This window comes from Durio zibethinus, chromosome 14 (genome assembly GCF_047325235.1).
Source record: "Durio zibethinus cultivar Kanyao isolate XHJ-2024 chromosome 14, ASM4732523v1, whole genome shotgun sequence".
Classification (NCBI taxonomy): Eukaryota; Viridiplantae; Streptophyta; class Magnoliopsida; order Malvales; family Malvaceae; genus Durio; species Durio zibethinus.
In genome coordinates this window covers 25,097,259-25,122,010 of record NC_143175.1, presented here as the reverse complement: position 1 = coordinate 25,122,010, position 24,752 = coordinate 25,097,259, and the positions used below count along the sequence as shown (strand labels likewise).

Sequence of the window (24,752 nt, the reverse complement as noted above, 5' to 3'; positions counted from 1 at the left end):
ACCTTTTCCTTTGGGGCCCCCGAAAGAGGCGGGGGAGAGCGGTAAGGTGGAGGGTTTCTTTGTTTGTTTGCTTTGGTTCAGAGTTCAGAACTCGAGAGAGAAAGGAAAGAGTGTGGTCCAGTGCTAGATTGGTGAAAGCTGTGATATGGAAAGATCAATGCAAATGCAACTCTGCAAGGCGCATGCTCTTTGCAAAAATTTTGTTGTTGCTGTGGCTTGGTGTTTGAGCTCAAAATCAAATCAAAAGCAGCTTCTTTTTTTTTCCTTATTCGATGAATGATGATGATTATAGCAGCAGAAAGCAAATCCAGCAGTTATGTTAGGCATCTTATCATGCTTACTTTTGCAATTAATCATGGTTAGTAAAGGGGGAGATAGTGGACTTAAAAAGCTGGCCGGTGATTCGAGGTAGGCTTCGGGCATCAAAGGAGCCTTCCGCTGAATTGGGTCTTCTTCATTGCTGGGAACATTCTTCATCCATCTACCAGACCAAGAGAGAACTCAAGAAATTAGAGTTTGTGAGATGAAAAAGGATTTGGTATGATTAAGAATTTAATCTTTAAGCCTAAGCCATAAGCCATGCGGAATATCAATATGATAAGGCGTATAGAAGCCCATTGAGATGTGGGTTGATGCTACCCTTTTGCTTCAGCTTGGCAGTTTGTTCAAAAGCCCAAATAATCATTGGGCTGAAAGAAAAGTGAAGTTGAAACACATGAAGATGTCTTTGGGCCTGATCCTTTGCTTTCATGGGCAATTTACGAAAAAACCGAACCCAACAGAAGCTTGGTTTTACTGTTCGGTCCATTCAAATGAAGATGTGCATTTTTGCTTCCATGGGCTAACAAATTGGAATTTGTTCATTGCCCTCACCCATGGAATTTCATTTTTTTTTTTTTCTTTTTAAGTAGACATAGTGAGAGCCTGTTCATTCGGTGAAAATGCATTCTCATCCTACAGGAATCACCAGGTTTGCCTTCAAAACTAATTGAATGCTTGAATGTACCTTAAAGATAAATTAATTGAAGTAGAAATTTAATCTCATATTAAAAACATGGAATTTGGAAGTCATTATTGATCTCACTCGTCTTTTGCTTGAGGGGGTTGGAAAAAAATAAAAAATAAAAAGCCTTAGGATTTTGTTGCTTGAAGCTAAACGTGGAAAATGAGCATGCAATTGCTCTTCTATGGTTCATTGTATAAAGAGATTTAGGCCAAAGGATCAAAAGCCATGAGAAAAACACATTTCAAATTAATGAAACGTTTTTCACTTTCATATTAACTCTATGAACAATAAATTATTCAATTTCAAAAACCTCTACATTTCGAATCTGCCCTGAATTTGGTCAAACTGGACCAAATACGAAAGGGAGATAAAATGAGATCGGGAGAGAGAAAGAAATAAATTTCTTTTTTGTTTTAGTTTTTTAAAAAATAAATTTTTTATATTTTAAAAATTATATAAATATATGGTATCTCACCATGGCATGTGTAATATGTGACTGACATGCGTAAATTTTAACGAGATTTTTTATAATAAAATAAGTTAACGTGACAAAATACCACGTGTCATTATACAATTGGACAATAATCATATGGCGCTAGAGTGCTTTAGGGTTTCTCCAATGTTCGTTTCCTTCAAACCACAGACTTCACCAAAGTGAGCAAATGACTTCCCTGTTTCCCTTTCCTTGAATTTTCCCACTTCCTTCTTCCAAACCAATGTGACATCAAATCCCGGAAACCCAAAACCCCCAAAAAAGGTTTTTTTTTTTTTTTTTTTTAAAAGGAGAAAGCTTTGAGATATTATGAATATGGAGGCAAGAGTTGGGGTGGTAGTTGAAGGAGGCCAAAGGGCTTTGAATTCAGCCCACGGAGCTGTAGTAGATGCCGGCACTAGAAAGTTCTTACAGCAGCAACAGCAACAGCAACATGGGCATTCTTCAAAGCAGGGTTTGAATCCGCAGATTGGGACTATTCAACAGCTTCTTGCTGGTGGTATTGCTGGTGCTTTTAGCAAGACTTGTACAGCCCCTCTTGCTCGTCTCACCATCTTATTTCAGGTTTGGTTTACAGTTGCTTGCTTAGTTTATCAGAAATGTTGATTCTTTTATTGATTTTTAGTGGTAATTTGATCTGGGAATTTATTAATTTGTTGATATTTTTCGTTTAAGCAGAGCTGGGGTCGGTGAAAGGGGGTTTCTTTATTTCGGGTTGGGATTAGTTTATGAAACTTTTTAAAGGAAAATTATAGCTTTAAAAAATTGGTTCTGAATTTTATTTTTAAGGTTTCAATAAAAAAATGAGGTAAAAGATGGAGAGGATTATTTATATCTTTTAGTTGGCTTGGGAAGTTGAATTTCTTCTCTTTTTTCTTGGTTTTCTTTTGTTGGAAATATGTTTATTAAAACAAGCACTTTTTTCACAATTTTGGTGGATTTGGATGAAGGGATTAAAATTATGCTCACCTTTTGTATAGGCATTAGGGTCACATTGAGCATGAAATAACAGAATAATAGTGGCAACTTAGTGATTTTGAATGATATATTTTTAAATGTTGGTCATGAGTTTAATATTGCTTATTGTTGCATTAAGCATGGGAATACGTTCTGCCTTAACATTAACTGCTGAATGATCTCTTCTTTTCTCAGGTGCAAGGAATGCACTCAGATGTATCATCAGTGAGCAAGGCTAGCATATGGCGAGAGGCTTCACGCATTATTAATGAAGAAGGGTTCAGAGCATTTTGGAAAGGCAATCTGGTTACCATTGCACATCGTCTACCCTATTCTTCAGTCAACTTCTACGCCTATGAACACTACAAGAGTGTATGTTCTGTTTTTTTTTTTAGTCATGACTTTGTTTTCTTTGTTCCCAACAGTCTTTTTCATTTCATTCATTCCTTTGTTTTTCGCAGTTGTTGCAATCTATTCTCGGCCTGGAAAATGAAAGGAAAAATGCCAGTGCTAATCTATGTGTGCACTTTGTAGGCGGTGGGTTGTCTGGAATGACTGCTGCCTCTGCTACATATCCACTGGATCTTGTAAGGACACGTCTTGCAGCACAGGTAATATCAGTAATACCTGAGTGAATAAAGCACTTGCATACCCTTTGAACAAGGTCACATGTGGTCTATTGCTTCCCATTTGATATGTATTATTTTTCTTTTCTTTTTTTTTCTCTTACCCTCCAATCCAATTATTCTTCTGAACTTTGCAGAGAAATTCAATATACTATAAAGGTATTTGGCATGCTTTTCATACCATTTGCAGGGAAGAGGGATTTTTGGGCTTGTATAAAGGACTTGGAGCAACATTATTGGTATATGAATTTTTCTTCTTTAATTCTTTATTTTCCTATCTCATTGTCTATAATTGCTCTTGCAATGCTACATGTGATGCAGGGTGTTGGACCAAGTATAGCAATAAGCTTTTCAGTGTACGAGTCTTTGAGATATTATTGGCAGTTGCAAAGGTAAAAATTCTTATTGGTGTAGATTGATCAAAAGCATGTGCCCTTTTATGTTGGTGTCTCTGCTTGGTGCGCTTAAGCTGTAACCTGTTTGAAATTTCTTTGATTTTACATTAGGCCCAATGATTCCACTGTTATGGTTAGTCTTGCCTGTGGCAGTCTCTCAGGCATTGCATCATCAACAGGTTAGTAATCTGTAACCCTGCCCTTTGGTTTGACTCTCTGCACTCTATTTTGGTATAGTTGGGCTAAGGGGTTTATTTCCTTCCGTTGATTGGATTAAGATTTTCTTGATGAATGTTTTTGCCCTTTTGGTACTTATTTTTCTCAAGTTGACACAATCCAATGGTTAGAATTTAGGGTTTTCAACTTGGGAATCTCAAGTACATACCTTAGGGATGGGGGGAGGGGGAGGGAAGGGGTGGAGTTTATAAGATGTTACTTTCGTTCCATATCCCAAAGCCCAGTGGGCAAATATATAAATAAAATAAGTACTAGTAATTATTTAGAAGCTATTTCTGATCTCTTCATGACTTTCTTTTTCATCACTGATGATTTGCAGCGACATTTCCTATCGATCTAGTGAGGAGACGTATGCAATTAGAAGGGGCTGCTGGGCAAGCCCGTGTTTATAAAACTGGGTTGGTTGGGACTTTCAGGCATATAATCCAATCTGAAGGCCTTCACGGCTTGTATAGAGGGATTCTGCCTGAGTACTACAAGGTGGTTCCTGGTGTAGGCATCGTCTTCATGACCTATGAGACTTTGAAGATGCTTCTATCAAGCATCCCTACCAGTTATTAGCTTCATCTCAGGCTTCCTTTTCTGGAATAAATTGTCTGTTACAGTCAGTCATTCAGTTCTCAAGATGCTGAGGAAACCCAAAAAAAAAGGGTAAAAAAGAAAGTGGTCAATTAAAGATAGAAGGTAGGTCAACAAATTGTTCTTTCCGTGGTATTAGCTGGGAAACCCTGGTGGTAAATTTTGAGGTTCTGCCGTGGGTTATTTTTTTATTTATAGGTAATTAGCACTGTGACAGTGAGGATAATTATATCCACCATCTAGTTTCAATTTACTTAGGCCTTAACATTCAGAGAATTAGCAATTATAGATGATCATGTCATCATCATAGTTTTATGTGACTTTTTTGTTACCTGCGTCGGTGCTTGTCAGGCTGGCTGCCAGTGTTCAATTCCTTTGTATTGGAAGCGATATTAAATTACAAACGATGGTTATTGACGAAAAGCTATGCTTGATTAATTTCCATGTATGGAAAATGAAATGAAATTAAATGGCGTTGGTTGAAGTTATCAACTTTTTGCTAAGAGCTAAGATCAATCTCTCAGTTTTTATGCAAAGGCAATTGTTAATAGGTCACAAATTTGTTCTTGTTTCGCTGAAATATTTGCAATCTAATAGCAGTTTCGATTGGTCATAGCACAAATAGGAAAGAGGGAAAAATAACATGAAAAAAGAAGACAAGACACTACCGATCTTCATTCTCCAAGCAGCAGTGAACTCATGTTCGAATATGTATTACCCTGTTCCAACTGTAAGCTTTTGAGATCAAGGAAAGGGATGTTCAGGTGGATTTTGCTGCTTGCACTTCCATTAGAAACGAAGCATTACAACTTGTAAAAAAAATATAAAGCGATCATCATTCCTTCTGTCAATACATTCAATTTATCAAATCATAGTTTTATTCTATTTGCCAGGCCCCTGATTGGAAGGCCTGGCATGAGCAAGGAGGGCCACCGGATCGCATACATAACAATGACATTACATTGTAGCAAGTGTTGTGGTGAAGTTATTAGCATAACATTCATGCAGGTGGAAAGTAACCATGGAATTTATTCTTAGGTCAGAATTCGGTTTGCTTCTTTCAGCTTAATAGCAGAAAAAATAATGTTCAAGGATTCTATCATTGTGCTGCTTCCAAAAACACAAATGAAATCAGACACATGCTCCATTTCCTTGTCCACCAGCGTGACATTGATCAATCACATGATGATTGATGGCTGCTTATGACATCCGAAATGACATAATATTCTGAAGGGAAGGAAATTCTGGTGAAGGCAGCAATAGATTGTGTTTGGTTTGGTTGCACACCATAAGTTGTGAAGCGCTCAATTGTGGCATTCAATTTTGGATTGTTTCAAAAGAGAGGGCAATTCCATCTGCTTAAATTACTAACACAACTGCATCTGTAAAGGCAGCGAAGTAAGCATGTGATTGACCCTCCTTCACTTTAGTTAAATAATCTGCAACATGACAAGGAAATTAAGTATTGATCATTAACTCCTTGCTCGAGTCTTCATATGCATCATTCTCAAATCTTCCTAGCCAAACAAGCCCTTTGTGAGATGTGGACAGTAAGGTGGCTTTCAATGGCCAAGAGAATAGAATATGCTATGCCACGCACATTAAAGCATCATGAAACCAGATGCTACATGTAAATGTGGCAATCCTTTCCTTTTAAACAGTTTATTATGTTCGATAGAGAGAGCTCCCCAAATTAGAAGATGTGCTTATAAAGCTCAAGATTCTTCAATTGGAAAAATAAGTTTCAAGCAAACTACAACCCTTGTTGTTTCATAGTGATAGGTTTTGGCAAAAGACATTTCATTTTCTTCAGTATTTTCAATAGAAGTATTATAATAAATTGAGGAGAAACTTTTATAAGTAGCCAGAGAAGATCTCTAGTCACGAGGAAAAAACAGTCAAGATCATATATACCGCCATCATTGTCTATGGAAAGTAAGGCCATCATTGGTTTGAGAAGAACAGAATCAACGATGATTCGCATTTGAGCACCTTATCCCCCTTTATTCTCAATTTCACAGTTTTTAGTCCCCAATTTATGGAATAAATCTTCATGTTACCTTTAGGAGCCACTATAAATTTCTGTTTTCATGCATGAAGGCCTTAACCTCTGCATTTTGTTTTTACTTCCTCAATCTTCCTTCAACATATTTATTTTCTTTGCGGAGTTCATACCGGTAAGGACTGGGTAATCTGCGTCCTGAGGTTTGGATCAACATGTTTGCTGTATCTAGTCCTCGGGATGCAGATTATTTCTTCCTCACTGGCAATACAAAATTATTTGTCCAACCCTAGGTAGTAAACTACTTGAGGTAGTTGCACTACAAAGACGGTTGAAAACCGTTTGTCCTTGCATTTGTAAATAATTTTTCCTCATCCTCTGGCAGTTTGTGGGCATGATTTTGCAGGTTCAAGTTCTCAAGCAGTGCGGTTTCTTCATACAGGAGACATCACAGTATTGTGGCTAACACTGAGAACTCAACAACATCTCTGCCATCATATGTCCAGCATTCATTTTTGAAACCATTTTATTTTCTTCAAAACCTGAACATGTCTAACATGTTCTTAAGATCCTGCAAGGAACATATGGGCCAAGAATAATACTAATACTTAAACATGTGAATGCCCTTCAGCCTTGGTATGATGCTAGACAGTTCTTTCGGCTAGGGGGAGTTTAGTTGAATTGAAAAAGATGTTAGATTGAAATCCACCAAAACTTTAATATTTGTACAGTTCTTATGAATCATTTTTCTTGGCTTTCTGCAGCACTCCGATGGCCTCTGCCTTCGTTTCAGTGACGTCATTGCCATACTTGAAGGAGAGAAACTCCATCATCTCCACATGGAAGAAAAAAAAACTTCCAAGATCCGTAGGCTTTCCCAACCACACAATGCCAAGCCGGCCTATAAGCTTCATCAAACTTCTGTTCGGAGGGTTGAATATTGGCTTACAAATTAATATTATTTTTCAAACGCTTCATGAGACTAATTCCTTAACATTCTTCACACTTACTGTATCTTTATGTGAGAACTCAAGGAAAAATTTGTTTTAACATCTTGAACTAAAGTCACTGGATTCACTTACTCTCTTTTAAAAAAAAAAGTGTAGTAGTTAAGAACAGAATATTAAGTTGCATACCATGATCACATCAAAAATCATTTGAAACATAAGTTTATCCTTCGATTACTTCAACCAAACAAAGATTATACAATATTTCCATCTCTTTATGGTGGCGAATTTATGTTTCTCTACAAAAAGAAAGGAATGCACTATATATATACAGCTTTATGCTACTTCTAACAGAAGGCTCCAAGGTTAAGAATAGGCCTGTTTGATGTAATGAACTATGGATCGACAGTCGAAAACCATATGTAGATCAATAGCCTCATATGCTAACTCCATTACACGGCTCTTCATCTCCTCTGGCATATCAGTTTCACGCACTACAACTTTCCCTTCCAGCATCCTCTATGAGCAAAATGGAATATCACTTCTAATTATAGTTCTAACTCTAGTTTATTTTTTTTTTATATGAAAACTTTTAACTGTAGTTGATGACTGGGAGAAGCTTCCGAGCTAATTACTTTATATAGTGCAATGTAAAAGAGAATTCTTTATAGCAAAGGAAAATAATGGGAGGTAGAAATTGCGAGTTGAAGGGTTATGTTTTCTTCACGAGTACTGAAATTTGTAAGCATTAGGAACTGTTATGATCAAAACAATTGGCGTGACACAAAAGTGCCAAAAAAAATTTCAAATAAGATGCAACAAAATATATCTTTTCGGGGAGGGAGATTGTGAAGTATCGAAGTTACAATTCCCTATTATGCAATTTGGAACTCCAAAAACATGACTGTAATGATTCGATTTTTTTTTTTGTAGGTAGTATTGTTTTAGAACCAAGACTATTCGTGGAATCAGAAAAAGGGTTTCTGTCATTCTTGTCAAGCTACATGTTCAATTGTGATTTGGTTTCATTGTTTCATTCGTGGAACATCAAATCTGATGGAGACTTCCAAAGGAGATTTAAAAAAGCTAAGAGTTGGTTTCATTGTTTCCCCTTTTTTTTTTTTTAAAGTAATATTGAGCAATTCCATTCATCTGCTAGATATGACTAAGAGGCTAATGCAATGAACAGAAGAAACCAACAAAATACATTACAAAAGACCCATAAAATTAACCTTCCTCTAGTCATCGTTACCAGCAACATGCTCATAATTAGCCCCTGTGCACATGATCTCCTCCGAACCTGACGACGCAAAACGAGCAGGTATCACCCCGGCTCCAATTGTTGTAGACTGTATCGTCTTTAACATCAGATGGCTTTTCTTTTTGTAGCAAACCCAATCTTTCGACCATTGCAGTACATGGTCCAAATAGGGACCGAGTGGAGACGACTGGAGCTGAGATCAGAACAATCACACTCGAGAGCAATGCGTACGATGCCACAACGCATTTCTTGGACGAGTCGGTGAGTTGGGATGGAGAGTTCGAGGAGGAGAGAGGGTTTTGTGGAGAGACGGTCGTGTTGTAAGCAAAACCAGACGTGGCCTTTGCCTTGGCCGAAGATGGTGCCTATCACCATGGACCTAGAAGGGCGTGCGGGGGCTGATGTGGTCCTTTATCGGTTGTGGTGGTGGAATCCTGGGAGTCTTTGTCTTGGTCTTGCTTTTGAGAGACCTGGTTTATGATGGTGACGGGGGCCTTTAAGGTCGTCTCTGAGGGAGGTCTTGGTGGGACTACTGGTGGTGTTGGAGGTGGGGGATAGACAAGGGAGGATTGGACGGAGGGCCGTTGGGTTGATGGCGGGCAAATGTAGGAAAAGGTCAAAAGGTTACTATGGCTATGGACATGCACATGTATATGAAGAGAGAGACGGAAGGGAAATATATATATATATACGTTAGAATTGGAAATTTGTTTTGTTGTCACTTGTCAATTGGCCCTGGCCCTTGGTGACAAAGTTGACAAGTGCATCCGGTCCACGTGATAAAACGAGGACCACTAAGGCTATCAGTTATTTGGCCACTGGATAGCAGTTAAATCAGACATTGGATGCGGCAGTAGAACTTACATCCGTACAGCATAGATAGTTTGGTGATCCACGTATCATCGTTTTCGAAGTAGAAAGGGAAGTAGAAAGAGATAAAAACACTTCCCAGAAGTGTGAATTTGCCACAAATGAATCATTAGAAAAAAAAACCAAGCAACCGGAAAAAGGACTATCCCTAGACAAGAAGTAGGAATTAACAGAGTGTCAATAATGAATCATGATCCTCTATATTTTTGCTCTCTCTAATCCCCAATTAGTATATAATTCAGAGCAAGAAATTCAAACTTGGGTCCTCCTTTTGAAAGAATGGTTAAGGTATGGCTATTCCTAGACTGGACCCATCTTATCTTTTTTTTTTTTTTTTATGCTACATCCAATATTTGCTCTTCATTGTTCTTTTGGCCCTCTGATTCTTTTTTATCAGTACGAGCATTGGTCACGAAACGCCTTGCATAGAGATTGAAATAAAGGAGATTCAGGGCTCCTATGCCAGCCACGAGGTAATAGAAGTTTTCAAGCTTATCCTTGTTAAGGTCTTGACCACCTAACCATGGTGATTTCCCACCTTTTCTTGTCATTTTGTAGACGATGTTGACAAGAATGGAGTTCAAGTAGCTTGCGAGAGATAAGCTGACAAAGAAGATTGCTCCAGCAACAGTTCTCATGGACTCTGGCAATTGCGTGGTGAGAAATTCCATCAGTGCCACTGCAGCAAATGCTTCTATTAAACCTGATAAGACAAACTGTGGCAGAAGCAATAAAATGCTCATAGGAGACTCGAAGGAACCTTGTTTCAAAGCTGCCGTCCGGCGTTGCTTCTCAATAGCGGCAGCCACTAACGAGCACGCAATTGCAATCACAATACCAATATTAATCCTCTGTGTTATTGACAATCTTTTAGCTTTCCCTGTTATTCTCCTTGTCTGTGGTACCCAAATTTGCTCATAAATGAATATCCATATTGCAAGAGCAATCATTGATGAGAGCCCCATCCAGCCTGGGGGGACCTGGAAACTAGATCCAACGGTTTTGGTTGTCTGAATCGCTTGAAGAATTCCAATTGTACCCTGCTGGTCCATGGTTATGAAACAACCAATTCCTGCTATCCAAACAGGCATAATTCCAATCAACATTTTGAGATTTTCCACTTGTTGAATACTGCATAATCTCCATTCATTCTTGGGCTTGCCTTGGTCGTCCAACTCACTTTGATCAACAATAATAGCAGCCTTGTCAAGGCAACTGAACCTTTTGGTGCTTGAGAGTTTTGATCCTGATTCATGGTGGTCAGGATCATAAAAGAAGTGCCCAGACGCAGTTAAATTACACTTTCTAATGGCTGCTGTGATCACTTTAACCATGTCAACAAAAACACTTCCTTGTGGCTTCATTATTATGTAGGTGTGGTGTCCAATTATGCAAATCATAATGGAAACAAAAAGGCAACCAGTTGGAATGGCAAAACCAATAATCCAACTGATATTGGTCTGAATATAGACTACTCCTGTTAGAGCAATCACGAGGGCCAAGGTGAATGTGAAGTACCACCAGTTGAAGAAGCTTTCTAGTTGTGCTCTTCCCTTCTTTGTTGTGGTGTCAAACTGATCAGCTCCAAAGGCAATGTTGCATGGTCTAATGCCTCCAGCTCCAATGGCCATAAATGCAAGACCAGCAAAAAGAATACCCATCTGCCACGACTTTGGTTCTATGCAATTGCCTTCATCAATGCAGGTTGGAGGTCTTAATTTAGGCACACCTGCAGTCACGGTCATGGTCGCCATCCCCTGATCGACCAGGAATTTTAGAACAAGATATGCAGCATGTATATATGTGCAAAAGGACAATCAGGTTTCATCCAAATCATGACATTATTGGAGATGAATTCTTTCACCTATGTTTCAGCATTTTAAAATGAAATCTCTACATAAACACCGAAAGTAAATACAAGTATCCACACGACAGACAACATTAATTTGAATCTTTCATGCTGGATATCTTTGTTCATTAACTGTACTTGGAAGGAATATCCAAGGCATGGTATTTTGAACACCAAAGGTCCAAAACTGAAAGACAACTTCTGGGGATGCCATAATAATTAAATGCAATTTGTTATACTCCAAGATCTTTCATACTTCCATATCTATATGTGGAATTAGGGAAAAGCACACTGATTTACCAGTAACGAGGAGATTGAACCAAAGAGAAGCGTGAGGAACCGTCCCAGAAATGTATCAGAAACCAAAGCACCACCTATTGATGTGATGTTGGAGCAACCAGACCAAATATTAATCACGTTAACCACAAGAATCCCATCCATGTTGTATTTGGTTTTCAAATACACAGTCATATTGGCAATCAAACTCATGGAAGCAAGTTTCTCGAAGGTCTCGTTCGCTGTAAATGGAAAACAAAAAAAAAAGACATAAATATGATCAGGAAATCTGCACCTACCCATTTGAATTCATGTAAAACAATGAAAGAGAAAACAGTAAATGGCGTTAGAATGAAGGCGATTGTTGGCATTGCAATAAATTACCAAGAATGTATTTGACAGCCCTCCATCCTCCAGGTGCCTTTTCAGACGAAGGTGAAAGATATGGAGGGGATTGCGAGTTTTGGTCCACCAAGGAAGAACTGGATCCATCAGCCATATCTTTCTCTGTCAAATTCTTCCCCTTCCTTCCTTTTTCCTTTTCTTGTAGCTTCATTCTCTGCTATTAAACCAGAGATATATGGATATGTTCCCGAATTTTGTGTTGAAAGTCTGTTGCTCAACGGCTTATTATATTGTTTTTCCCGTGTCCGAAGATTTTTCTGTTTTTGGGGAAAGTCGGGATAATTTTTTTTCCATTTTTACCAGGCCAACAAAGTTTATGTTATAACTTACCTCGTAATGACAAATTGCTTGACACGGAAAAATGTAAACTTTCGACCATGCATTTAACCAAGATAGCTCTTCATAACCATTACTTATACCTGAATTAGCGAATTATAATATAAGACTGTAAAGAAGAATAGATTGAGTTCAATATTTTTGAAAAGATTAACTTCCCAAGTAATGACCAAGATTAAATACATCCCCTGGCAGGAAAGATACAAAGGGCGATAGCTGTCCGCCTTCTTTGATGGCTATGACATTGATGTTTAACATCCAAAACTCAAGATTATTGAAATTTGTAACTCTACCCCAAATAGAATGGTTAGGGAAGGCTATTTTCTAACTAAATATATGAAGAACATGTGCAATTATTGCACTCCACTCCATCTGGCCCAGTCCACAAACTGCATCCCACCATAAATGTTGTTGGCAAATCGCACTCCAACAGTGAAAGCCATCGCAACAGGTGGAACCTGCTTGGCCAAAGGTGATGCCTCCACCAACTGTTCCAATCCATTAATGATCTGATAACGAGTATTAGAAGAAACTGCAAGGAAAACGCCTGCCAGATGGGAGGAGATGCATCTAATTAGTATTCCCAGATCAAACACAGGATGATCTGAGCTTGTTAAAATCTCAATGCCAACCAATAAACACTGTACAGGTTAATTCAATTAATTTAGATAGATCATATGCATTAAGGCAAACTTAACTGATGAATCATAATTAAGGAAACAGTGCACAGCAACTTTATATCATGTCATTAACACCATAATTTTTCAGATCATATTACTGCAATGGTTCCATGAATTACAAAGATTAACATTCAAGAAGTGAAGGCATACGTACCCCAGAGAGCTGCACTCTTCAGAAGAGGTGGCACAGGTATGTCCTCTTTTGACTTCTTCATGCTTCTGATTGATGAGAAAATATATGGTAAGAAATAAGAAACTTCAAGAAAATGGATGCATCCTTAAAAGCTACTAGTTGGCTTCATCATAGCAGCTCAATTTCCATAAAATAAATCAATTGCAGATAAAGTTTTATCCAAAGCATACATGAATAGAAAAGGTGGTTTGAAGTTACATCAGAAGAACCACAATTTGTTTACTGAGCAAACATCATTTTCTCATGCAGTCTAGATCTCATATACAGCATATTTAGACATCCATTTAAATCCTGAGATCTCTGTAAGAAAAGTAGAAAATGGTTGTTTCCACATAAGATCATTTATAAACCAGACATTGTTCGCTAAAAGATAGTTGGCTTCGGCTGGACCTTAAATAACCCTTCCTCAATTCCCTAAATCCCACAACAAAAACGGATCCATAGCACATGGAAGATTTGAGCTTGTGGATAAGTAAAATCCTTACTCCATTTTCCAAAATTGACAGAATGGAATTGTGATTAGTTCCAAGTAAAATGGTAAACTAGACAAAAATTACATGGATGGTGCACCAGGAATCTATATGATGCCTCATCATTCAAAGTAGGATGACGGGGCTAATTTTTTCTTGCAACCATTAAAATATATTATTGAAATTTTAAAAAGGTAAAAGAAAAGACTGCTGAACCTCTGAAGTAGTGATATAGATCTTGAAAACAATTTATATTTCAGAGAAAAATGAACACCAAAAAAAGATTAAGTGAAGTGGAAGTCAGCATGTGCAAAAATAAAGGATGCCTTTACCTCTTGGCGGTCATTATCAAATTTGCAATTCCTTGGCCTATAATACCACATGCAAACCCAACTGACGCATACAGGACTCCCTGAAAAAGTTTTGATCAGTAACATCAATCCACCGAAGATGACACTATAATTCAGTTGACTTATATCTAAGTTTTACCTTATAAAAGTATGTAGCAATTCTCTGTTTCACTGTAAATCTACAACCTGGCCTTTCAGCTTCGAACACACTATAGAAGATGATAAATAAGGAAACTCAATAAAGAAACTTTTTATACCTTCAACGCTGCAGATAACATAACATAAGATATATTAAGAAGCAAAATAAGTGCATTATGCTCATCTACATCAAGTATTTGCTTGTCGCATATTACGATAACCTGCTAGGGAGAGCTCCATAAGCACGTTGCATGCGCCCAAGGTACCCTTTTGATATAGATGGTTGCCCAATACGTGCATATGGAGCCAACATACCAACTAAAGCAATGTTCACCACCACTCCAACCAAAAGATCAGCAACATACAACTCAAATTCTGCCCAGAAGTCCTTGCCTCTCTTTTGAACTTCCGCAAGGGTAGCACAACAAGAATCAATAACTATCTGCATTATGATAAAGCAACGTAACCCTTTTATATGAAAATTGGCAAAGCAAACACCACATTAAAGGTACTCTTGTAAACTTTAGCTTTTAAAAGATCTAAACTTTAGCTTCCTATGAAGCCTATAATATTCTCATAAAATATTTCATCAAGTTTCAGCTTATTAGCTCATCAATGGCAATTGACCATGAAATGGAGCCCAGTGTTGTTATTTTCCAACCTGAGTCTAAACAGTTAATATGAAAATCATCATAGAAAAACGAGTCAATGATACTTTATTCAGTATTCTTGTATTTTTCCGTGCAAGCATACATACAACTTGCACAAGTATTACAACAAAAAACAAGATGAACATTAAACAAACCTCTGTTCCAATTTTAAAAAGAAAAGATGGGTCAGCCAACATCCGGTTCCGAAGCATTCCCCATGACCTCATTGCAAATCCTAGAGGCCAACTTGATCCCTACAATAACTACAGCATCAAATATACTCGAATAACAAAATAATTCAAAATTTAATGCAAAAATTGAACTTTTTTTTCCTATCAGTCACCCGACTATTGCTTCTAAAAAATACATAACTGGTTTCTATACTTATTTCACCATGCAGAAGCAATTAAATCCTACAAAAATCAGCAAATTTTTACTAACATTACCTGCAAATCCAAATATCTAAGTAGAAGCAATTTACGAATCCCAACACTTTTTGCTGCCTCCAACATATCAGAAGGGAGAGTAGCCCCTCTAGCCTCTGTCTCCTTCATAACCTCCTCAAATGTCATAATTGGTCCAAACTCCTCCTCTTCCGGATCACCCTTTTCACCATCGCCGTCAGCGCCTCCACCACCACCATTATTAAACTTACCATTTCCATCAAAAAACCCCCCACTATTTCCGTCATCGATTTTCGCTTCCTCATGATCACTCCCCAAAATCCTAACGTCTTCTTTTCCAATATTACTTTCACTACTTTCCTTAGTTACTATACTCGCTGCCGCACCAGATTGAGGCTCTACCTCTGGTGGTTGAGACAAGCTTAAAATTACCAGCCTTTGTTTCTTCTTCACTGAAAAAACGAATCTTTCACTACCATTTTTTAAAAAGCTCAAATCTTGACTCCATAACTTCGTTAAAACGACATCGTTCCTAACATTAACCAAATGTAACAATCTAAAACCCGACATTTTTATATCGGCAAATAGAAGAAACGGCAAAAAGTTGTAACCTGATCAAAAAACCAAAGACACCTTAGCTTGGAATCAAAAAATATTTGAAGAAAAGAAAAGTTAGAAGATTTGAAGAAGGAACAAACCCTTTGTTTGGAGAGAGAGAGAGAAAGGGCTTGTTTTGTGGCCGTAAAAACGAATGCTTCGGAGATTTTTTAATTCTTGCACTGCCAAAAGAGGAGGCGGAGACGCGACTGCGTGTAATTTGAGCAGTTGGTATTTTACAAGAGGAGAATTGTTCTTTAGATTTTTGTTCTTTCCTTGTGTCACTTTCCCGAGTTGACGAAGAGCCACCGGGCTTGGACTAAATAGGCTGAGAGTTCGCACGTGCAATTGAAAGTTGAGACACCTGTGGGTGACATTGTAATTTGCTAAGTTATTCTAGGGTTTTGGTAACTTTAAACGTTTTGAAAATGGTCAAGCTCTCCGGTCTCCACATACTATTATCTTTCTCTAATTGCAGAAATGAGAATATTACAACATCGAAACAGAAACAGGAGACAGTTGATCCATGTTGACACCCCAATTCCCTGTTACTCAAAAGAATAACTGTACAAATATATATTTTTTACAAAATAGGGCAAGTCATCAGGAGCACGAATTAAAAAAAAAAAAATTTTGGGTGATTCTATGGCTGATCCTTGCACTTGAGAAGAGCTATTCTCTGAGATCTTGAGTAAACTTGCCTGTTTCTAAGAAAATCAATGTAAGTTCTAAGTCTATACCGATCTGAGTTTGTGAGGGAAAATGGAGGACTGAGAATGAGGGACGGTGCCTCTACTAGAAGGAAGACTAATAAACGCACTGCCTTCGAATACAAAAAAGTTGCACTTTCCATATCACCCATGAGCTCATCAACCTGCAAAGACACATGCAGGACAATTTTCAGCAGATAAGATTACTTCAATTCAATCACCTTAATTCAATCAAACTTTCATAGCATTCATCAAGTAAATAAGTAACGTCATTTCATATTGTAAAAGATCTTCACTTGATCTATGCTCCTGTTTTTTCTGTTGATGAGCTTAAACCCAGTCAATTAGATTGATAGATGATTACAATTTAGGTAATTGAATGATATCAAGGTGAGTAGAAAAGACTCACTCCTCCATGCCTTCCAAAAGCAATGGCAGCCTGAAATATTGTCTCCATCGCGTCAGGCATCTCTGTACTACCTGCAATCATGATGACAAAATGGTAATTTAGAATCTTAAAATTTATAGAATGAAGAAAAGTGGCATGACTTTGTTTCCTTACACATCAGCAATAATTGTCATATGCATTTATTTGCTTTCTTATTGTTTGAGCAATTTCAAAGTGGAACAACAATTATTGATAGAGGGAGCAATAATTATCTAAGGCATACCCGGCTCAACAACCTTGGCAAGTTCCTCAGCATGCTCAACTTGTCGGAGAAATTCCCTCTCTATCTCTGAGGACATATATTCTGGCCCTTCGGGGCTGACAACATCCTGAAATTCTTCCGCATCAGATGTTCCATGCTTCTTGCAGGCACTCCTGCTCGATCTGTTTGTCTCTTGGCTAGGACTTCCTTCCATAGAAGATGCAGCATGCGTATGGCAAATATGCAATGCTTGCTTCCAAATTGCAAGAACCACAAGCTGGATTGAGAATGCTTCAAGTTGTCTATCTGCCTCAACCTATCAAAGAACCATGATAATGTTAGATATAAAATAACCTCAATAAACCTTGTGATAGCATAAAAAAACGAGGAGAACCTAGCTAGGAACATGTGTATTGCAAGAACCTTACTGACCCAAAAGTAAGCAGCAAAAAAGGCAATAGGTAGAGAATCTAAATGTTGAAGTTGTATACACAGGTTACTTCAACTTCAATCACGCAACATATATTAATAGACCATGCTACGGTCATCCAAGAGAGCCAATCAAATATTCCAGACACACCAAGATGAGTACAAATGACTGTTCAGTGGTTAAATGGCAGTTAAGCATGCAAGCATGGGGGAAGAATAAGGGGAAAGAGAGGGAACTAGTTATGTTATTGCACTACTCTGCATAATGCACTAAGAATAGATGTATTATGGACTAGCCTTCTCATGCACTAATTCTGTAATTGCAGATGCACACTGCTGTAATGACTTTATCCTTGTCATGCGATGAGATGATGGCTGTTCCAGAGTATCTCCAATATCCATGGATCCTTGAGAAGTCCCAGGGGTAGAGCTCTGACTTTCCAAGCTTCCTACATGACAAATGTTAACATTGGTAGCATCAATGATAGGCATTGGGGCAGTTGATGCGGTGTTACTGGTAAAGGGGATAAGAGGTGGACTTTCTGATTTGTATGGAATATGGTTTGGCTTGGAAGTGCTAGCTGAAGAAGATGACACATCCACAGGAGGTCCAGACACGAGGACATAATCTTGGTCGATCAAATCCAGTGAGTCCCCAACTGTGGAAACAATGCAAGAGTGACAGTTAAATCAGACATGTTATTCAAAGGATGACAATTGCTCAAACATATATGCTTAGCAAGACACGTTGGAAACTAGATCATATGTAACTGAATTGAGAAATGGAACATATAAGATTGTTGGTACCTCTTGAACGAGTACTCACAGATCTTTGATCCATGGATTTGTAAGGTTCATGTAGAGTTTCACCTGAAACCTTGCGGCTTTCAAGTCTACAACTAGTATTTTCCAATTTATGCCCTGTATTGCTGTATTTGGATGTAAAATCCACTTTATTCAAAGGATTAGATGTTGCTTCTCTAGTATCTTTTGCATCAGGAGAAAATCTATAAGCAGATTTCATTGAGGACCTCTTCTTTGCAACAGAAGGGCTCCCTTCAGGACCACTAGAATCATCATCCAGAAAGAAAGGAAGAAAGTCCTCCTGAAAGCTTTCCTCAGTATTCCTTACATGACTGCTTTCAGAAAAAGGATAACCAGCTCTTGAAATTCTCTGACTCCTGCATATACCACAACATTTCATTATTTAGGGAACTGAAGAATAATGTACATCAAGACAATATGATGGGAACAATCATTTCCTTATTTACCTCAATGATTTGTCTGATTGTCCCTGAGAAAGAAATGGGTGGTTAAAGAACTCTTCAAACATTAAACGTTCCACTGCAAATAGAAGGATAAAGAGCACACCAAGAATGAGTACAAGAATATAAATAAGAATTGCTCAGCACTCAAATTACGTTGATAGCATTGCAGAATGAAACATGACTCTTACACTATGTTTGGATAAATATTAATAAAGGAAAGGAAAAGAAAGGTTACATATACCCCTTGTTTGGATAATTAAAATTAATAAAGGAAAAGAAAGGAAAGGAATTCTAACAACCATTATTTAGATAAAGAGTGAAAAAGAAAGGAAATGATTCATTATAATAATTTTTTTCAATTATAACCTTTCATTGCTTGTGATTTTATAGAGCACTTCTAGATCATAATATGTTTGCTATCTTATCTAACCTCACAATTGCTACTATATTAGTGGTTTTTAATCAAGTGAAACAAAAAGATGTTTTACAAACATGCATTGATGGATTTGTTGGCTATTATCAGAATTTCAGCACATTATCACTTTGACATCTCCTAAACCTAAAATATATGTCTATTCATATTCAATCATTCATCAAGATCAAATCACCAAAAAATTATAAAAAATTTTTATATTGGAAGAGACATATGAAACTTACTTGAAAAAAGAGATGACTTTGAAAAAATTATAGGAAGATTGTGATGTGGCTAGGTTTTTTTCTACTAGGCTTTTGGTATTAATAAAAAGTTGGATATAATAGTCTTTTTACAAAAATAAATTTTTTTTAGCTTTCCTTTCCTCATCTTTTCCCCCAAATTGGCGTATTAAAAAAGTGAAGGGAAAACCAAGGGTTATTGAGTTTCCACTTCTTTCCTTTCCTTTAAATTAAAAGCTTATCCAAACAAAGGAAAGGTTTTTCTGTTTCTATTACTTTTTTTTTATTTTCCTTTCCTTTCCTTCCTTTCCCCTCAATCCAAACATACTGTTATGGTTCTCTTTGCTCCATGGCTTGACAGATCAGCTAAAGCATTATCATAGCATCATCTTCTTTGTGTGGTCTACCACATAGAGGCTATTACTTATATTATAGTAATTCTTGCAAGCTGAATTAACAAATAGGTGGTTAAAGTCATTCATCTAAAATTGCAAGCAGAAAGTAAGGGGTAAGAACATTAGTCACAAACTATACAATTCCAATTGAGGTTGCCGCCTAGGAATTAGAGTGTTTCATGTATCTCTAATTTTGGGAATCCTCATTGTCCTAGAATAAAGTAGCATCTAATAGTTAAATGATTTTTTTTTTTTTGTTCTCTAGTATGTCAGCAAATAATTCTATTGTACATGTCAGAAGTTTGTAATTTACATCTACCTTTGTGGAATACCTGGGTTATGACGCAGCAATTTTTGACATAAATCTTTGCAATGAGCAGTCAAATAATTGTTTTCCACAGGGAAATGCAACTCAGTTGATTTCACAATGTTCTGGAGTAACTGGATAAGACGAGATATGAAAAAAAGATCAAGGGAACTGCAAAGGCACTAAAATAATCACTAGTTCAACTCAGGTGATCAATTGCAAGTCTAAAATTAGAACTTCCAAGAACCATAGGGACCACTTTAGATAAACAAAAAAGTTAAAAAGTTCATTAAACCTGAATTTGACTGTTTCCATTGAATGGAGTTTTCCCAGTAACAAGCTGAAATAAAATAGCACCAACACTCCAGAGATCTGCCTGCATATCATGGTCAAGGTTAGCAGGCAGTAATTTCAAGTATGAACGAGAAGAGGGAAGAGGAGTCATGGGCGGGGAGTAACTATCACCTTTGCATCATACTTCTGCAGTTGCATTATCTCTGGAGCCATGTAAAGCGGTGAACCACATAATGTTTCAGCAAGCCCCCTAGGTTGCAGAGATCTGCCAAAACAGAACTGTAATGTTCTAACAATTGACTATGGGTGAAAATTCATTAGAAAAGAAGATTCGCATAGAAGTAAAGTTATATCTTTTTCATCTTCTTTCCGTCTGTCCACAATTAAGGATATGTAAAAAATTGAACTTTATTTTAATAGCAAAATGAGACCAATGGGATTACAAATGCAAAAGAATCTCAATTTTTAACAGAACTCTGAAAAAGAAAGGACAGTAGACAATAATTATGAATAACTTCATTGACTAATATCTGCAATTAAAAATCAATTACACTGGACCATTGCAGCCATGTTTATTGTCACCATAATTTCCAAACATGTCATGTTTTTGAAGCCTCAGTTTCCATTCCTCACTATGTCGAGAACCAATCTATGCAGTGGTTACGCCCTAAGATCATCCCTCTTAATTTTAAATTTGAGAATAGAAACCATTCTCATATCATCTAAAGCAGGATAAGCACATAAAAGATGGGTGGTCTCAAGTTGTAGTACCAACAATCAAAAGAATTACTTGCAATGTTGCACATGCAGCCAAATTGAAACAGCCAAGGATAAGGCCTAGTAGAGGATGGAAGGTACATTTTACTCACCAAGATTCCTTTAATAAGAAAATCGGAAAGGGAAAGAAAACACCCTATAAGTAGGTGAGTCAATGTGATCATTTACCTTGCAAATCCAAAGTCCGCAATCCTTAAAACTGCATTGCTGTCATTTTTTGAGAGAAGAAGATTCTGTTCGAGAAACGATAATATTACAAAGAGAACCTATTGAAAGAAAACTTCACAGCATGGACAAGACTAGCCTATACCAAAGGATGTCTTTAAACATCAAGGACCTATTTTTGATAGCACATCTACCAATATATACAACTTCATCACATTCCATAATATGGTTCAAAAACAAACCCAATTTAGAGGGAAAAAAAGTATAATCTCTTACATCAAAATCCTATTTGATTACAATTATAGAAAGAAAATAGTATGCCTTTTTGAGTAGGCTTGCTTCTTTCCTTATAGGCATAAGCAGCCATAAAATTATATCAAAATTCAAACTTGAAGCAAAGAGAATGAATTGAACCTGAGGTTTTAGATCCCGATGTATAACATTATTTTCACGGAGAACTTGTAGGCCAGATGCTGCAAGAAGATGATTATAGGAGTTTAAGTGACCAAAATTCAATGGATGAGGAAAACCAACAACCATTTGTAGCGTACCTAGCTGCTGCATGAAATGCTTTGCAGTTGCCTCAGGGACTCTTCCATGGCATGTAATATACATAAAAAGATCACCCCCCTTGCAGTACTCCAATACAAGATGTATCTTTCCAGGAACCTAAAGATATGCATATAAACCAAAATAAAAATATGATTAAGATATATACTATACAATTGCTTATATAACAACTGAAAGTAAAAAAAAAAAATTGGCAAGGCACATCAACATTATCTCAAACAACTTTAATTTCAAATCAAAAGTACATTATGAGAGACATTTTTTAAATGACCTCCACTTACAAAAGATCCAATGAGAAATAACAAAATGCTGCTCCAACCCATAGAGCAAAATTGCAACTACGGAAACCATTACTCCACTCCAAGCAGTCCATGGAATGAAGGGCCACAGCATATAACTACTTCAGCACGAAGAAAATATTTTAGATATACATAAAAACAGCAGAGAGCTTCAAAAGCACACAAAAATAGCATTTCAATTTAGTTTCCCCTGACCACTGCAAATTTACCATAAAATTTTCAATGTTCCTCAAAGCTTCTAACTTAACATTTGTTTTTGTGGAGCGAAGGGAAAATGAAATGAAATTTTGACTCATTTTTGGTCTTCCAAATTGCAAACTCTCAACGCAATAGAGGCTTACGTAAACACATGACATAGATTGACCGAAAATTCTACTCTTCATTAATTCATTCATTCTCTGCTTCTATCAAACAACTACTTTTTCAATTGAAAGTCCGCAAAATTTTGGAACCAAAAATAGATTCTTATTGTTTTCAATGCCGTATCTTAAAATATCTTCAGCAAAAAATAATACAAATTCTATGTCCTTTTAATATTTTCCTTTAAAAAGAACTTTCCATTGAAATAAACGGCATCTCAAGTTTCAGTCCCTACCTTAAACAACTCAATTTCTAACAATAAATTCAAACAGTTCCGTTTCCGCCACTTCTTCCTCTACTTTCTAGGCATCCAAACAGCTCCTAGAATAGTATATGAAACAATTTTTTAAAAAAAGAAAGAAGAAGAAGAAGAAGAAGACGACACGAACCTCAATAATATCATACAGTTGAATAATATTAGGATGATTAATTCTCTTCAAAATAAAGATCTCCGACATCAAACTATCCAGCAACTTCTTATTAAGTCGACCCGTTACGATCTCCTTTATCGCTACCTCGGTTCCATGAACTCGATGCCTCGCATGCCAAACAGTCGAGGACGAACCCGACCCGATTTGCCGGCCCACTAAATAGTCCCCTAAAACTCTTCCCTTCCCCGTTGCTTGAGCCATTACAGACGAACCTAAAAAAATAGAGAGAGAGAGACAGACAGGAAAAAACCCTAGGATCCGACACCAGAATATAAGCTTTAAAATATTAGAGTATCAGATGCTGGAATTTGAATCCTTTGGAAGATTCGACCCGCAATTTAGAAGGATTTCCGATTGGCCGTGCAAAGATCTTAATACGATGGTGACGAAGAGAGAGGAAGAGAGGGGAGGGTGAGATTAAATTTTTAATGGAACTTTCGTTAATGGTTTTTTTTTTTATTTTGGATTCTAATTATTATTATCAGTTGAATTATTGAGATTGCAATTGTGATTAGTGAACGTAATCGTTGATTAGCTTTTTGGTGATTTTGATTGCCTTTACGAAAGCCACAAGCGAAAGCGGAATTAAGATGGAGTATATTTTAACGTACAGTTGGCTCTACGGTGCAACCCCGGAGTTACAGTGAGTTGGCCGGTTTTAATTGGGTGGTGTGCAGCTTAAGATCCAAATATTAACGGTTTATTTTCCATTTTCCATTTTTAAGTTTATGAATCAAAATATTTTATTTATTAATGATTATAAATAAATATTCTCTTTCTACTTCTATCATTTTATAACATGATTGACATTTGTTCATATTTTTTAATCTGTTTATATTTTTAAATAGTTCAAAAAATATATCACTAACAATCATATTAAACTTGGTCTTTTAATATATAAAAGTTCACATTATTCATTTTTTTAGTTATATTCAAGGTATACATTTTTCATCGTTCTATTTTGACTTTTATTTGTATATAATTTCTCATTTTTAATGAATGAAACCAATGATATATTAAAATAAAACGGGTAAAGGTTTTAAAAATCAAACAAAACACATGCATATGAAAATTAACTTGTTCATCATAGGTTAATTTTGGTTTGTTGGCATTTAAAATCAAGTTAACCAAAAAAATACACGAAAAAACTTGGATTATTACAACTTATAATTTTATATTTATATAAAAAAAAGTTATAATTTAAAAATAATAAAATAAATTACAAATTTTGAATAAAAATACAACATATCAGATTAAAAAATTTTTATTTGTTTCGACTCAACATTTAAAAAATTTGATTCAATTTGTTGATTTGATCAAATATTGGTTTATTATTTTAATATTTAATCTTAATCTAACACATATACATATAATTCACATCTGATTCATATTACATAAAAAATTATTTTAATATAATATTTAAAAAGATTGCATCTTAATTATTATAAATGTAGTATTTCTATTAAATTAAAATATTAATAATTTTATTAATACAATAAATATAAAATTAAATAAATAATAAAATATATATTTTATATATCCTATACAAGTTAAGATGGAGCTCTTTAAAATTTGCCTCCAGAACTCAGTTTTCTTTTAAACGCCCAGTCTCCAATCCAACCCTCGATTTAAAAAACTCAACACTATTAAATTGGAATAGATTAAAACTTTATCATTCCTAAATTTGAAAATTAATTGTGGAGTACTTTAAAATTTGCTTGC

General features: G+C 36.4%; 4 protein-coding genes and 1 pseudogene across 6 annotated transcripts; 1 reads left to right on the top strand and 4 right to left on the bottom strand.

The window, feature by feature from the left end:
- The first annotated feature begins 1,640 nt into the window (after window positions 1-1,640).
- LOC111293893 (uncharacterized) lies at window positions 1,641-7,204 on the top strand. Of its 2 annotated transcripts, none has more exons than XM_022886937.2 (7): window positions 1,641-2,063; window positions 2,652-2,828; window positions 2,918-3,067; window positions 3,220-3,321; window positions 3,404-3,474; window positions 3,589-3,656; window positions 4,034-4,803. In XM_022886937.2, exons 1-7 carry the CDS (start codon window positions 1,809-1,811, stop codon window positions 4,273-4,275), a joined length of 1,065 nt encoding a protein of 354 aa, XP_022742672.2. In that variant the 5' UTR covers window positions 1,641-1,808; the 3' UTR covers window positions 4,276-4,803. The 2 variants fall into 2 exon arrangements, with proteins under 2 accessions (XP_022742672.2, XP_089600264.1); XM_089744138.1 differs by lacking the exon at window positions 4,034-4,803 and adding an exon at window positions 7,060-7,204 and having other exon boundaries at window positions 1,657-2,063.
- Window positions 7,205-8,318: 1,114 nt separating this feature from the next.
- On the bottom strand, window positions 8,319-9,406 carry LOC149515186 (uncharacterized; annotated as a pseudogene).
- A 155-nt stretch (window positions 9,407-9,561) lies between these two features.
- Window positions 9,562-12,391, bottom strand: LOC111295701 (protein NRT1/ PTR FAMILY 2.8-like). Its single transcript, XM_022889327.2, has 3 exons — window positions 11,883-12,391; window positions 11,523-11,740; window positions 9,562-11,130 (listed from the first exon to the last, which is right to left on the bottom strand). The coding sequence occupies exons 1-3, from the start codon at window positions 12,052-12,054 to the stop codon at window positions 9,709-9,711; spliced, it is 1,812 nt and encodes a 603-aa protein (XP_022745062.2). The 5' UTR covers window positions 12,055-12,391; the 3' UTR covers window positions 9,562-9,708.
- On the bottom strand, window positions 12,344-16,011 carry LOC111295702 (protein RETICULATA, chloroplastic-like). The gene is made up of 8 exons (XM_022889328.2): window positions 15,823-16,011; window positions 15,167-15,735; window positions 14,876-14,974; window positions 14,292-14,512; window positions 14,072-14,141; window positions 13,915-13,994; window positions 13,074-13,138; window positions 12,344-12,786 (listed from the first exon to the last, which is right to left on the bottom strand). Exons 2-8 carry the CDS (start codon window positions 15,692-15,694, stop codon window positions 12,593-12,595), a joined length of 1,257 nt encoding a protein of 418 aa, XP_022745063.2. The 5' UTR covers window positions 15,695-15,735; window positions 15,823-16,011; the 3' UTR covers window positions 12,344-12,592.
- A 157-nt stretch (window positions 16,012-16,168) lies between these two features.
- LOC111295699 (serine/threonine-protein kinase ATG1c-like) lies at window positions 16,169-23,547 on the bottom strand. 2 transcript variants are annotated; one of them, XM_022889321.2, is made up of 14 exons: window positions 22,989-23,533; window positions 22,222-22,337; window positions 21,922-22,039; window positions 21,785-21,843; window positions 21,374-21,438; window positions 20,600-20,693; window positions 20,430-20,510; window positions 20,160-20,268; window positions 18,782-18,854; window positions 18,318-18,691; window positions 17,808-18,169; window positions 17,103-17,397; window positions 16,841-16,911; window positions 16,169-16,595 (listed from the first exon to the last, which is right to left on the bottom strand). In XM_022889321.2, exons 2-14 carry the CDS (start codon window positions 22,261-22,263, stop codon window positions 16,365-16,367), a joined length of 1,974 nt encoding a protein of 657 aa, XP_022745056.2. In that variant the 5' UTR covers window positions 22,264-22,337; window positions 22,989-23,533; the 3' UTR covers window positions 16,169-16,364. The 2 variants fall into 2 exon arrangements, with proteins under 2 accessions (XP_022745056.2, XP_022745053.2); XM_022889318.2 differs by lacking the exon at window positions 22,222-22,337 and having other exon boundaries at window positions 22,989-23,547.
- Between the last annotated feature and the right edge of the window lie 1,205 nt (window positions 23,548-24,752).

What these genes read in the sequence shown, in the direction of transcription:
- LOC111293893 (XM_022886937.2), top strand. Translation starts at nt 1,809, where the DNA reads ATGAATATGGAGGCAAGAGTTGGGGTGGTAGTTGAAGGAGGCCAAAGG. An exon ending in GACTTGGAGCAACATTATTG is followed by an intron (nt 3,322 to 3,403) that starts GTATATGAATTT and finishes CATGTGATGCAG; the next exon opens with GGTGTTGGACCAAGTATAGC. An exon ending in AGGCATTGCATCATCAACAG is followed by an intron (nt 3,657 to 4,033) that starts GTTAGTAATCTG and finishes GATGATTTGCAG; the next exon opens with CGACATTTCCTATCGATCTA.
- LOC111295701 (XM_022889327.2), bottom strand. Translation starts at nt 12,054, where the DNA reads ATGAAGCTACAAGAAAAGGAAAAAGGAAGGAAGGGGAAGAATTTGACA. An exon ending in GGCTGTCAAATACATTCTTG is followed by an intron (nt 11,741 to 11,882) that starts GTAATTTATTGC and finishes TTCCATTTACAG; the next exon opens with CGAACGAGACCTTCGAGAAA. An exon ending in GTTCAATCTCCTCGTTACTG is followed by an intron (nt 11,131 to 11,522) that starts GTAAATCAGTGT and finishes CTGGTCGATCAG; the next exon opens with GGGATGGCGACCATGACCGT.
- LOC111295699 (XM_022889318.2), bottom strand. Translation starts at nt 23,231, where the DNA reads ATGGCTCAAGCAACGGGGAAGGGAAGAGTTTTAGGGGACTATTTAGTG. An exon ending in GCATTTCATGCAGCAGCTAG is followed by an intron (nt 21,844 to 21,921) that starts GTACGCTACAAA and finishes ATCTTCTTGCAG; the next exon opens with CATCTGGCCTACAAGTTCTC. An exon ending in ATTGCTGCGTCATAACCCAG is followed by an intron (nt 18,855 to 20,159) that starts GTATTCCACAAA and finishes TTCTATTTGCAG; the next exon opens with TGGAACGTTTAATGTTTGAA.
- LOC111295702 (XM_022889328.2), bottom strand. Translation starts at nt 15,694, where the DNA reads ATGTCGGGTTTTAGATTGTTACATTTGGTTAATGTTAGGAACGATGTC. An exon ending in TATGGAGCTCTCCCTAGCAG is followed by an intron (nt 14,142 to 14,291) that starts GTTATCGTAATA and finishes CATCTTCTATAG; the next exon opens with TGTGTTCGAAGCTGAAAGGC. An exon ending in GAAGAGTGCAGCTCTCTGGG is followed by an intron (nt 12,787 to 13,073) that starts GTACGTATGCCT and finishes CCCATCTGGCAG; the next exon opens with GCGTTTTCCTTGCAGTTTCT.